General features: G+C 44.1%; 1 protein-coding gene across 1 annotated transcript; it reads left to right on the forward strand.

Annotated features, from left to right (window-relative positions):
- The first annotated feature begins 7901 nt into the window (after positions 1-7901).
- On the forward strand, positions 7902-8756 carry LOC137308703 (atypical chemokine receptor 3-like). Its single transcript, XM_067977265.1, has one exon. The coding sequence runs from the start codon at positions 7902-7904 to the stop codon at positions 8754-8756; it is 855 nt and encodes a 284-aa protein (XP_067833366.1).
- Positions 8757-14783: the final 6027 nt, after the last annotated feature.

The raw sequence follows: 14783 nt of genomic DNA on the forward strand, positions 1-14783 counted from the left end.
CTGGGATGAGAGGGTTGTCATAAGGGGAGATATTTTTTTTATTCGTTCATGGGATGTGGGCTTCGCTGGCGAGGTCAGAATTTAGTGCCCATCCCTAATTGCCCTTGAGAAGGTGATGGTGAGCCGCCTTCTTGAACCGCTGCAGTCCGTGTGGTGAAGGTTCTCCCACAGTGCTGTTCGGAAGCGAGTTCCAGGATTTGACCCAGCGACAATGAAGCAACGGCGATATATTTCCAAGTCAGGATGGTGTGTGACTTGGAGGGAAACTTGCAGATGGTGTTGTTCCCATGTACCTGCTGCTCTTGTCCTTCTAGGTGGTAGAGTTCGCGAGTTTTGGAGGTGCTGTCGAAGAAGCCTTGGCGAGTTGCTGCAGTGCATCCTGTGAATGTTTAGGGTGGTGGATGGGGTGCCAATCAAGCGGGCTGCTTTATCTTGGATGGTGTCGAGCTTCTTGAGTGTTGTTGGAGCTGCACTCATCCAGGCAAGTGGAGAGTATTCCATCACACTCCTGACTTGTGCCTTGTCGATGGTGGAAAGGCTTTGGGGAGTCAGGAGATGAGTGACTCGCCGAAGAATAACCAGCTTCTGACCTGCTATTGTAGCCACAGTATTTATGTGGCTGGTCCAGTTCAGTTTCTGGTCAATGGTAACCCCCAGGACGTTGATTGTGGGGGAATCGGCGATGGTAATGCCGTTGAATGCCAAGGGGAGGTGGTTAGACTCTCTCTTTTTGGAGATGGTCATTGCCTGGCACTTGTCTGGCGTGAATATTACTTGCTACTTATGAGCCCAAGCCTGATATTGTCCAGGTCTTGCTGCATGCGGACACGCTTCATTATCCGAGAGGTTGCGAATGGAACTGAACACTGTGCAATCATCAGCTAACATCCCCATTTCTGACCTTATGATGGAGGGAAGGTCATTGATGAAGCAGCTGAAGGTGGTTGGGCCTAAAATACTGCCCTGAGGAACTCCTGCAGCAATGCCCTGGGGCTGAGATGATTGGCCTCCAACAACCACTACCATCTTCTTTTGTTTCAGGTATGACTCCAGCCACTGGAGAGTTTTCCGCCTGATTCCCATTGACTTCAATTTTACTCGGACTCCTTGTTGCCATACTCAGTCAAATGCTGCCTTGATGTCAAGGACAGTCACTCTCACCTCACCTCTGGAATTCAGCTCTTTTATCCATGTTTGGACCAAGGCTGTAATGAGGTCTGGAGTCGAATGATCCTGGTGGAACCCAAACCGAGCATCGGTGAACAGGTTATTGGTGAGTAAGTGCCGCTTGATAGCACTGTCGACGACACCTTCCATCACTTTGCTGATGATTGAGAGTAGACTGATGGGGCGGTAATTGGCAGGATTGGATTTGTCCTGCTTTTTGTGGACAGGACATACCTGGGCAATTTTCCACATTGTTGGGTAGATTGAGCAGAATAAACCCATATTCTCTAGTTCAGAAGAATGAGAGGTGATCTCATTGAAATTATAAAATTCATAGAGGGCTTGACAGGGTAGATGCTGAGAGGCTGTTTCCCCTGGCTGGAGAGTCTAGAACTTGGGGTCATTGTCTCAGGATAAGGGGTGTGCGATTGAGGACAGAGATGAGGAGGAATTTCTTCACTGAGTGTTGTGATTCGTTGGAATTCCCAACCCCAGACGAGTGTGGATGCTGAGTCGTTGAGTATATTCAAGGCTGAGATCGATGAACATTTGCACTCTAAAGGAATGAAGGGATATGTGGATAGGCCCGGAAAGTGGAGGTGAAGTCGAAGATCAGGCATGATCTGATAGAATGTCGGAGCAGGCTCGAGGTTCCGTATAGCCTACTCCTGCTCCTTATTCCTCACGTTCTTATGACCATCCGACAGCACAGTGCTCCCTCAGTAATGACCATCCGACAGCACAGTGCTCCCTCAGTATGACCATCCGACACCACAGTGCTCCCACAGTACTGACCATCCGACAGCACAGTGCTCCCTCAGTACTGACCATCCGACAGCACAGTGCTCCCTCAGTACTGACTATCCGACAGCACAGTGCTCCCTCAGTACTGACCATCCGACAGCACAGTGCACCCTCAATACTGACCGTCCGAAACCACAGTGCTCCCACATTGCTGACCATCCGACAGCACTGTGCTCCCTCAGTACTGCAGTGCAGTGTCAGCCTGGATTATGTGTTTCGGTCTCTGGAGTGGGGCTTGAACTCACAAATTTCTGACTGAGAGGTGATAGTCCGACCATTGAGCCACGGCTGGCACCTGAAATGGGAAGAGGGAGATGGAGGGGCTTACGCAGACCACACTGGAGCGTGGATATGGCTGAAGGCACAGCTGTCAAAAGTAGGACAAATGAACTGTGGATGCACAAGTTGCCAGAGGTGGAGGACCGGAGTGATGAGCGACTCACTAATCAAAAAGCCAGGGGTGGGATGGAATCCGTCGTTAGGACTTCCCAACTTTTAACTGGAGGAAATTGTGTCTCATCTAAAACAGAATGTGGGTCTGACAAACACAAAGACATTGGAGTCATAGAATCATAGAAAGGTTGTTGCCAGAAGGAGGCCATTCGGTGCATCGAGTCCGTGCCGGCTCTATGCAAGAGCAATCCAGCTCGTCCCACTCCTCCGCCTTATCCCCGTTGTCCTGCATTGTTTTTTCCTTTCAAGTACTTATCCAGTTCCCTTTTGAAGGCCATAATTGAATCTGCCTCCCCCACCCCATCGGGCAATGCATTCCAGATCCTAACCACTCGCTGTGTAAAAAAGTTTTTACTCGTGTCATCGTTGGTTCTTTTGCCAATCTCCTTAAATTGATGTCATCTGATTCTTGACCGTTCCGCCAATGGGAACAGTTTCTCTCTATCTCCGCTCTATCTCGACCCTTAATGATTTTGAACACCTCTATCAAATCTCATTGCAACCTTCTCTGTTCCAAGGAGAACAACCCCAACTTCTCCAGTCTATCCACGTAACTAAAGTGTCTCATCACGAGAAACATTCTAGTAAATCTGTTTTGTATCTTCTCTCAGGCCTTCACATTTTTCCTAAAGTGCCGGGCCCAGAACTTGACACAATACTACAATTGTGGCCGAACCAGTGTTTTCTAAAGGTTCAGCATGTCATCCCAGTTTTTGTGCTGTTTGCCTCTATTTATAAAGCCCAGGATTCTGTACGCTTTTTTAACCGCTTTCTCAACTTGCCCTGCCACATTCAACGATTTGTGCACATATAACCCCAGATCTCTCTGTTCCTGCACGAAGGGTCAAGGGAGGCGATCGTTTTGTCTGCGTCCATTTGAAAGCTGGTCCATGTCTGTGGAGTATGTTACCAAAGGGCAGCATGTAGATGAGGAAGAGGAGGGAGCCAAGGATTGAACTTTTAGAAACATCAGAGATTACGGTGATAGGGTGGGAAGAGAAGCTTCTCCTGGCTCTGATCAGAGAGGTGAGTGGAACCAAGTGAGGGTAGTCCCAGCAAAAGAGGCCAGTGTCCGAAGATGGGGAGGGGTGGGCCAGGGGGGTTTTAAACCCATGGATGAGAATTTTAAATTTAAGTGATATGGAACTGGGAGCCAGTGAGGGTCAGTGAGGCCGAGCAGGACCTGGTGCTGGTTGGACACGGACTGCACAGTTTTGGACGAGCTCACGTTTATGGAAGGTGGAGGCTGGATGGCCGGGCAGGAGTGCATTGGAGGAATGGAGTCTGGAGGGGACAGAGGCATTGATGAGGGTTTCAATGGCAATGGGCTGAGGAAGGAATGAAGGCGGATGAGGGAATCACGGGGCCTTTATGATGGAGGTCGGATCGCGTCATGAGCTGAGCTCAGTGTTACACGGGACCAATTTTACTGGAGCCGTGAACCAATGCAGAATAAACGGGTAAACATCTGCAGTAAAATAGCGGAGAGAGGAATGTCAATGGGACACGTTCAGTGTCCGTCCCCTAATAACACCCACAGGCATTTCTAGGCTGCAATTCTCAAACTGCCCTTTGACTGTCCTCGTGTCAGAGACTCACAATTCATATTTTAACTGGGAAACTGCAGGATCAGAATGAAACGGGTCTGCTTGTGTCCCTGGATTCAGTGTACACTGCGGAGAAATCGGTAACATTAATAAATGAATCACCAGGAGTGAACATGGTCAATACAATTATATAAAAACTGTAAATGGACCTGATCATTATTATTGGATCAGTCCTGTATGAGAACAGATTTAACCTTTATTCCTGAGAGAGATCTGATTAAGATAATAACCTGGACTTCGCGATGTTTGTGTTTCATTCACCGCATTATTTACATCGGAGTCAAAGCTGCTGATGTAATGTGTTTGTTAAACTGACTGTAACTAATATCAATGGTCAGGGGTAAAACCGTGTCAGTGGAGACTTATCCCCTGTATAAATCAGGGCTTGTTGGAATGGATCAGCTCAGAGTGCCTGCCAGAACTGCGGTTTCGAGGGTAACAGAAGTCAGTGCTTCTCACAGAAATGGAATATCCAGTAATGATTCAGACAATACGCATTTATTATCCTGTTCTTGCAGCCATTGGTGTTCCGGGTAAGCCGTTATCTCATCTGTTAATGGTGTAAATCAGTGTTAACTCTGCTGCTGTATTTGGAAAATTGTTTTTTCTCCCTGCATGTTTCACACAGTCACCTGTTCTGTTCTATTGGTTGAATGATGGAATGTGTTAAGTCTCTGCTCTTTCGGTCTTGTAGGAGCTGCATTATATCTGTATGAACTTTGCATATCCAACATTGACATTGTTACTGGATTATTCTCTGTACTGAATGTATTGGAATCAGGTGTCTGGGCTAAGAACTGGTATCAGACCATCAGGAGTTGATAACAATTTCTTGTTTTGGAACTAACCTGCCCTGCAATATACTTTCATCAATGTGTTTTCAGTGTTTAATAATGAGACAGCTCAAGGTCTCAGTGTTTACAAGGAGGCAACGCAGTATCCCCCTCCCCAATAACATGCTTCAGTTTATCTGGGATTTCAATGTATTTATTGGTGATCACTGTCATGAAATATCATTTCATTATCTATGTATCTGACGCCGCTTCAGATGTCTGGCAACTGAACTGAGTTTTCTGCTGACTCTTTCACATCTCCTTCTCTGCTTCACTGTGGATGAATTCACTGACTGTCACTGGACTTCACTGTAAAATTAAATGTTTTGATATTATGTTGTATTAATGACTTGGATGAAGGGTCCGAATGTATGGTTGCGAAATTTGCTGATGACACAAATGAAGGTAGTAAAGTAAGTTGTGAAGAGGAGTAAGGTGTCTGCAAAGGGATATAGGTAGGTTAAGTGAGTGGGCAAAATATTTGGCAGATGGAGTATAATGTGGGAAAATGTGAACTTGTCCACTTTGGCAGGAGGAATAGAAGAGCAGTATATTATTTAAATGGAGAGAGACTGCAGAACACTGAGGTACAGAGAGATCTGGGTGTCCTAGTACATGAATCACAAAAAGTTAGTATGCAGGTACAGCAAGTGATTTGGAAGGCAAATGGAATGTTGTCATTTATTGCAAGGGGAATGGAAAATAAAAGTAGAGATGTTTTGCTCCAGTTGTACAGGGCATTGGTCAGACCACTTCTAGAATAATGTGTGCAGTTTTGGTTTCCTTATTTAAGAAAGGACATAATTGCTTTAGAGGCGCTCAGAGAAGGTTCATTCGACTGATTCCTGGAATGAGGGGGTGATCTGATGAGGAAAGGTTGGACAAGTTGGGTCTGTATACACTGGAGTTTAGTGGAATGAGAGTTCGCCAAATTGAAACATTTAAGGTTCTTAGGGGGCTAGAAGGGGTAGATGCTGAGAGGATGTTTCCCCTTGTGGGAGAGACTAGAACTAGGGACCACAGTTTAAAAATAAGGGTCTCCCATTTAAGACAGAGGTGAGGAGAATTTTTTTCTGTGAGAGGGTCGTGAGTCTGTGGAACTCCTTTCCCCAGAAAGCGCTGGAGGCAGGATGATTGAATATTTTTAATGCTGAGTTAGATCGATTCCTGATTAACAAGGGAGTCAAAGGTTATAGTGGGTAAACGGGAAAGTAGGGTTGAGGTCTCAATCAGATCAGCCATGATCTTATCAAATGGCAGAGCAGGCTCGAGGTGCCGAATGGTTTAATCCTTCTCTTAATTCGTATGTTTGTCGTGTGCACTGTGTCTGCTGGAATCAGGAGCTCTTCTATTCATCTGCAGATGATAAGTCTGATGTTGGCGTCTTGTTAATTGAAAAGTCCCGCCATCTATCCCTTTACTTCATAATTGCAGGAAAAGGAATCCCAATTATTGAGAGATCTGTCTGGAAGAGGCATTCGATTCTGTTCATTCCATGATTTGCAAATGAAGTGAACAGTGTAGGTGAACAGGTGGAGAATTAGATGATCTGTAGAAACATTAAACTATTCCACAGAGGCTTCACTATTTAACAAATTGACTGAGAATAGGATCGGTGGACACGGGGCTGGTGAACAGAATGCAGGCACAGGATGATAGGATTCAATCAGATATGAAAATGGACTTGAGAAAGAGAGTCGAGTGAGTGAAAGAGAGGGCGACTGAGAGGGAAAGCGAGAGGCTGTGGTGTGAATAATTCATCAGAATGAACTGCTGAAACTTCCAGTACAATTAAACACAGAAAATGTGACTTGAGAAAATGATTGGAGTGAGTGATGGAGAGAGCGACCGAAAGGGAAAGCGAGAGGCTGTAATGTGAATAATTCATTAGAATGAACTGCTGAAACTTCCAGTACAATTAAATATAGAAAATGTGATTTGAAGGTGTTATTATGATGTGGTCAGATTGGGTGAGTTTTTATTGTGGGACTCGCTCCTCATGTTTTTATCCCTGTCAGGTCCTCAGTCTGTTTTTGTGAATGTTCCTTGTGTTCCAACTTAACATAATTAGAATTTGCTTAAAGAATAGAATGCGAAATGTCTTCATCATTTGTTCGGATACTGTACGTTAAAGCTCAGCTGAATTCAATAAACAATGAGGTTGTTTTAATTAATATGTATAAATTTAATTTTAATTGAATGTACAAAGTAAATTTATTAAACATATTTTATACCCACACAGATTTCCTGACACCAATAACCACAGAAATGAACTGTTGAATGTAATATTTGGATTGTGTTAGTGGGACCGATAGATTAGATTTCCTCTAACACTCTGCTACAGTCTCTCCCTGTGAATCCCAGCCTCTCTTCCCACTGCATTGAATCCTTTGTCTCCTCATCCCAAGCTTCAGTTTATCTACTTTCCCAAACTATCTGCTCCTGACTCCCCTTCAGCTCCTCGATGTCCTTTTCTTTGTCTCCCTCCCAATCTCATTCACTGGCTCGGTCGCCAGCTGCCTTTCCCATTTCGTGCCAGCCCCTGTCGGCTCACTTGAACCAGAGCAACAAACCAGCTGCACCTCTCCCTGTCCCCTCACCTTCCTGACCCTCCGCTCTCTTTCCTCGTCCGTCTGGGGCCCAAATCCGGCTTTTATCCGCTGGATTCCCGGTGTGTAAAAACCCTTCTCCCTTCCCCACCGGCACTGCGCCCTCACTCAGCCCTTCCACTAGATCCGGTGCTCAATTTATTCACTTCCTGTCGCCATCTCCCAATTCATTATTGATCACTGTGTTTAAAAACATCTCTCTGCCCGAAAGCGCTGCCCAGGTCAATCAATCACTTTCCACCCTTCGATGCAGGAACAAAGCTGGAAATTTCACGCCAGATCCTCTCAATCTGCTGCTTTGACTCCAGGTCTGATCAGTAATTTCTCAGCTTCCTTTTCTCTCTCTTACAGTTAACTTGGTGGCGATTGTGATCCTGTCCCGAGGAAAGTGCGGTCTCTCCAAATGCATCAGTCGCTACCTGGTGGGAATGGCAGTGGCCGATCTCATGGTCGTTATCATTCGTGTGATACTGGTGTGGATTAATGCGATGTATAGCCCATGGCCATTCCTGCACATTACTCCTGTGTGTAGTTCTATTATGTTCTTGAGTGGTGCAGCCTTCGTGGTTTCTGTCTGGCTCACAGTCGCGTTCACCTTTGATCGATTTGTGGCCATTTGTTGTGAGAAGCTGAAAACTAAATATTGCACCGAGAGAACGGCGGCTGTGGTTCTGGGAACAGTGAGTGTGCTGGGCTGTTTGGTGAATATCCCCTGGTACTTTTCATTTGAACCTGAATATATAATTGATAATGTTCCCTGGGGTTGTGAGACTATACTGAGCTTCCGTTCTTCTCCCGCATGGGCCGCGTTTGACATGTTTGACCTCATTTTAACACCTTTTATCCCGTTCTGTCTGATCTTACTGTTCAATATTCTGACGGTCAGGCGTATTTTAATGTCCAGTCGAGTCCGCAGCGGATTACGGGGCCGCAGTAATGGAGAGAATAACAAGGACCCAGAGATGGAGAACCGAAAGAAATCCATCATTTTACTCTTCAGTATATCGGGCAGTTTTATACTGTTGTGGCTGACATATGTTGTATTTAACATTTATGTGCGAATTGCAGACATTCCGTTTTATTACTCCTACTCTGACCCTGTTTTTCTCACAGATCAAACATCAAAGATGTTGCAGCTTCTCAGTTGCTGTACAAACACGTGTATTTATGTCCTGACCCAGACTAAATTCAGAGAGGAGCTGAAGAACGCGGTGAAATACCCACTCAATCTAATTGTTAAATTTGTGAAATCACAGAAAGAGCTGAAGGGTGTCAAGCACTAGAACTAAATCCCATTTCATACTCCATCCCCTACACTTCCCAGGGGATGGAAAGTACATTTTATATTAGCAGCACAGACCCATGAAATGATCATAAATCTAATTCTGAGATGATATTTTATTGATAATCTCACCTATTAAGGCAGCATTTGCTTTGCAGACAACACATGAATTGTTGCTCAAAATGGCGGCACTAAAGAGCTCAGCTTGATCTTAATTAACTGACCGCAAGGCAAAATGGGAAAAGCTGGAAATCAAAGGAACTTCTGTGGAACTGATCAGGATGTGTGTACTTCACATAAATGGTGAGAGAGAGGGAGAGAGAGAGAGGGAGAGAGAGAGGGGAGACAGAGAGATGGAGAGAGAGAGGGGAGACAGAGAGAGGGACAGAGAGAGAGAGGGGAGGGGGAGAACGGGAGACGGAGAGAGTGAGAAAGAGGGAGTGAGGGAGCGAGAAAGAGGGAGAGGAAGGGAGATGCAATTAGAGAGAGACAGAGACAGAGACAGAGAGAGGGAGACAGAGAGAATGAGAGAGGGAGAGTCAGAGACAAAGAGAGAGTTGGAGAGAGACAGAGAAAGAGAGACAGAGAAAGAGAGACAAAGGGGAAGAGAGAGGGAAAGGGCGAGAGAGGGAGAGAGGGTGGGAAAGAGAGGGAGAGAAAGAAGGAGAGGCAGAGAGACAGAGAGGGAGATATAGAGAGAGGGAAGCGAGGGAAAGAGAGAGACAGAGAGAGTGGCACAGAGAGAGATAGAGATAGAGAACAGGAGAAAGACAAAGAGAGAGGCAGGGAGAGAGAGACACAGAGAGAGTGAGAGACAGAGAGGGCAGAGAGAGGGAGAGAAAGAGATAGATAGAGAGGCAGAGGGAGAGAGACGAGAGCCAGAGAGAGTGACAGACAGAGAGAGAACATAAGGACAAATATATGTACAAATTAGAAAAGTGCAGAAATAAAGAAGGGCAGAGAGAGTTACTCAGAGACGGAGAGAAATAAAGAGTAAATTATTAAGACAAGAGAGAAAAATAAAGAGAGAAAGAAAGCATATCTATCTATCTATATATATATATATATATATATATATATATATATATATATAATGAGAGAGAGAGACACTGCCAAATAATTACAAAGTGATAGGAAACGAGAGGTAAATAGACAGATGAAATCAATTCAAAATAACTAGACACTGAGAGAGAGTCAGAGCAGAAGAGTGTCAGACATAAAACGACAAAGAGAAAGAGAAAAGGAGGAACAGAAAGCAGGGAGAAAATAGAAAACAGGAGAGAGGATGAGAAATACGAAGATTAAAACAGAGACTGAGAGAGATGGAATGAAATACTGAAACAGATTCAAAGAAGAGATCGAGAAGTCAAATAGAAACATAGAGAAAGAAGTAGACAGAAGTAGAGCTGGAGAGAGTGAGAAGCAAACAGAATGAAATAAAGACAGATGGAAAGGGAAGGAGGAAGAGACAGATAGAGAGAAGGAAAAGGGAAAAGTAGATCCACAGACAGAAACAAAGAGAGAGGTGATGCCTGGAGGCTGCACAATTAAGTCACTCAGCCTTGTGTACCTGACCCTGACCATTACTTACTGCAGGAGTTTCCCAGCTGCTCTGTGTGGTAAAAATTCATCTGATAAACGAAAGCCTGAGACTAAATCGGCTTCAGCATGTCTGAAGGAAAGGGACGAACAAAAGAAGGAAGGACTGTTAGAAGGATTGTTAATGACACGTTGTGAAAGACCACACAGCAGAGGATAGATCACCCGAGCAATAATAACGATTCCAGGAGGGCTGGAGATGGTTTGAACTCCTGCCGGCTTGACTTGGTTACGTTGTGGACACTGAGAGAAAACAAGTGAAGTGTCAATCAATCGTGGGTTGTATTTGTAGGAAACTATTTTTGATGAGCTAACGCCCCAGAGGGGTGGTTCTATGTTACAAAGAAGCTGGGCAGAAGTTGAGTGGGGAGAGACGCAGATCCACCAATGCTGCTCCAAACTCACCTTTCGCTTCCTCGCAGCACCACCTCACCTGGAATCTTCATGACTGCTCGCTACCTCCCAGCTTGATGCCTCGATGCTGGTTTACAGGTTGCCTGTGAAGCAGATCACCTGGATGTCAGAGTAAGACAGGCGACACTACAACAGTATCAATCAAAAGGCCTGGAATCTTCCAGGCAAGCTTGAGTCAACCATAAGGATATAACTTTCGTTATCAGCTTAGTGGAAGATAGATATTGGATTTCCAAACGGTTATGCATTTTGGGAATTCAGAATGTGTAGTTTTGTTGGTGTTGAAGCAATTCTAAATCGGGTATAATCCCAAGATGTTGATTAAATTCAAATGTGAAATTTTCTAGTACATTAAGAATAATAAATGATTGTTTTGTTCATAAAGCCATGGTTTGTGCCTGAAGTTTCTTTAGGAGAAAGAGCCCATTATTTAAATATAAATTTTAACCTTTTTAGAGATAAAAAGGCACTGCCCCAAATTAAAGTGTAAAATCACTTTGCACCTTTTTATTCCTCCATCTGGACCATGTGTAACTTTCCCAGTGAGCTGCTGGATTCTGTATTAATTCACAATGTACTCTTACCCCTTCTGCTGTGTTACTAAACTGGACAGTGTCCCGCAGCACTCTCCTGATCTGTTACTGTTACAAATACTGTTATTGTTTCAGATTAAAGAAAAATATGAATAATAGAGAAATGAACCAAATGCTCGATCAGACCTGCATTCAGATTGAGTCCAATTTTACTCTGATTTATTTAATAGAAGCAAAAAATTTCAAACTCTACACAAAATGGCTCATTTGACTTTTCCTCCGAATGTCTGGTCTCACCTTCTCCATAAGCATTCCGCCCAAATAATCAAATGTTAATCCTTTTTTTTTGCAGAAGTTCACATTTTGGTCCTTGATTTCCTCACTGCTCCGCTGTCTTTGTGTTAAACACCAGATAGTGCCAGTCTCACTCCGTTTGAATTTTTAACTATAGTTCAACGGTGATTTAACAGGAACAGCAAATGAACTTTCTCCATATCTCACACCACAGCTAGCTTCATCTGGCCCCTCATAAGATGGCTGCGTTATTGGTGGCCATTAGGTTTCAGGATCAAGGCGCCCAATTTGTTTAAGCTTCATGGCGGCCAATTTGTGCAATATGACCATCTTGTCCCCCTGCAATTTGGCCGCCTTGCCCCTCAGTTAAATGGCCGCCTTGCCCCTCAGTAAGATGTCCAGCTTGCCCCTCAGTAAGATGACTGCCTTACTGGTGTCCATTTTGTTTCAGGTTCATGATATTGAAGTTTTTGTTCATAGTTTTAAGGTTTCATGGTAACTATGGCACAAGAGGAGGCCTTTCGCCCCACTGTTCCTGTGCCAGCTCTTTGAAAGGGCTGTCGAATTCGTCCCATTTCCCCCTTTGCTCTTTCCCCACATTCTTTATGGAGGCTTTGTAATAGTAGTTGTATTATGCAAATACATATATATGTAATAATGCAAATTTATGTTGTAGTGGTTGCTGTAAGAAATAAATACAAGTTGTTATCGATTAAGATTGTCTCTCAATCTTTTACTACTTAGATTCTTCTCCTTTATAAACTGGGCTTTGTTTCTGTGTAAATGAGTGTTGCTGAGAGATTGTCCCTGTAACTGAGTGAGGGATCATGCTGTGTGTTAGGTTTTTTAAAAAGCTTTTTGCTTTGACTCTTTTGAATGTCATGAATTTGTTTGAACTCTTTGGCTGATTGGAAAAGGCCACAAACTGTAAGTTGACCACAAACTACAGGCTTTCTCTCCACAGGGCACTGACCGAGGCCTTTAACACAGGCTGCGCCCAATGGGACTCACGTGAGTTTTGTCTGGGTCACTGTGGGATCAATGGGAGCACTGTGGTGTCACAGGTTGTTGTGGGATCACTGGGACACTGCAGGTTCACTGGGGTATTTTAGGATCACTGGGACACTGTGGGATCAGTGGGATCACTTTGAGAGAACTGGGGCACTTTGGGATCACTGAGACACTTTGGATCACTGCGGCAATATCACTGGGTGCACTGTCGGATCACTGGGTCACGCTGTGTTCACTGTGGGATCACTGGGTGCACTGTGGATCATTGGGACACTGTGCATGACTGAGGCACTATCACAAATGCACTGTGGTATCAATGGGTCACTCGGCAATCACTGTGGGATCACTGGCTGCACTTTAGATCACTGGGACACTGTGGATCAATGGGGCACTATCACTGGGTGCACTGTGGGATCACTTGGTCACTGTGGGAACGCTGTGGGATATTTAATTATCCAGATGGGCCGAATGGCCTGTTTCGGTGACGTGCTGAATTCTCTGTAATATTTATATAAATATATATTGTATTGTATTTTATATTAAAAAAGTAGCTGTTGTGAAGCAGAAATAGTAGTCGGGCCGAATGGACACTGTACTGTGCTGTACTGTACATTCGTTGTTAAATATATATACGTAGAATATTAGATTATGTATTATATTATATTTTCTGCTCCAGAAGTTGTTGTCAAATAAGAAATTCAGGGGAACTTCTTTATCCAGATGGGCTGAATGGCCTGTTTATGTGTCGTGCTGTATTCTATGCAATATATATATATATATATATATATAACGATATGTACGGGGTTAAATTCGATAACCTCCGAATCCGGGCGCAGGGGGCGATTAACCCCCACGTGATTAGCCTGCACCCGGTCGTTGAGATGCGGACAGCCCGTGAGATTGGTGCTGCCTGGTGATTTTCCTGATTCCTGCGAGCAGTCAGGCCTGGCTGCGCTGTTGAGCAGATTCTCACCAGCAGGGGGGCCCGATATTGCGTGAGTGGTTCGCACCTCTGAAAGGCAGGCTGCACCTCTCAAAGACAGCGTGCATCTCACAAAGTTAAACATTTGATTCAGATACAAACCCCCGGGGTCATTTCTTCTCGTACAGTTTTGATTGGCAGCTGCTTTTGAATTAAACAGACTAATGCTTAAAATGACTGGCTCCCAGTCACTGTTTTGAAGGCATTTATCAGCCTGTCTTTTTCAAACTGGTGAGTCTGTTTGGAATCTCTGAGAATGTTCATCAAGTCGACAGTTTCCATAGTTTGTGAGAAAAAGACAACAAAGAACCAGGATGTTCGAAAGTTCGGTCACAGTTTCGTATAGTGTTTGTGAATTTTTTATTATTTTCTTTTCCAATAAGGATCTGGTTGAGCTTTACAGTAAAATTGTTGTCTTACTGCTACTATTTGTTTGTTCTCTTACTGTTTCATCAATTTGTTTGGCAGTTAAAGTCTAAAACAAGGTCTAGTGTAGTGTGAATCTGTCACCCTCTGAAGAGCAGGCACTATTCGGCACTGGATAGAACGAGTGGCTGAGATAATCTGAAGGGGTTTCACTGTTCATTACCTGGAGCCCTTCAAATGTTACATTGATATCAGGACAAGCGGAAACACTGAGACATTGAGAGTGAAGCCTCACCGAACAGAGGAGCTGCTTTTTCAAGCTGAGAAATACAGCTGATTTTAAATCAGCAAAATTTCACTTCATTTAAGTAGACAAAAAGGCAACTATCTCTGAACTGTCTCCACTATCTGAAAAACACAGACATTTTACTGATCGGGGAATAATGATCTTGTTCAAAAAATACAAATTAAAAATCAATTCTAATCTTTTTAAAATAACGAACTGATTTAAAGCATTCTCCAACCAAACAAAAGCACCAACAAACCCCAGGACATTGAGAGATTATATGAGTGGGTAAAACTGTGGCAAATGGAGTTCAAAGTGCGGAAATGTGAGGTCATCCATTTCGGATCTAAGAAAGATAGATCAGAGAGTTTTCTGAATAATGAGGAGCTAGGAACTGTGGAGGAGCAGAGAGATTTAGGGGTCCAAGTACAGAAATCATTAAACGCTCGTGGACAGTTACAAAAATAATTTAAAAGGCTAATAGAATGTCGGCCTTTATTTCAAGAGGGCTGGAATATAAAGGGGTGGAAGTTATGTTCCAGC

The sequence above is a fragment of the Heptranchias perlo genome, unplaced genomic scaffold (assembly GCF_035084215.1).
Source record: "Heptranchias perlo isolate sHepPer1 unplaced genomic scaffold, sHepPer1.hap1 HAP1_SCAFFOLD_138, whole genome shotgun sequence".
Lineage (NCBI taxonomy): Eukaryota > Metazoa > Chordata > Chondrichthyes > Hexanchiformes > Hexanchidae > Heptranchias > Heptranchias perlo.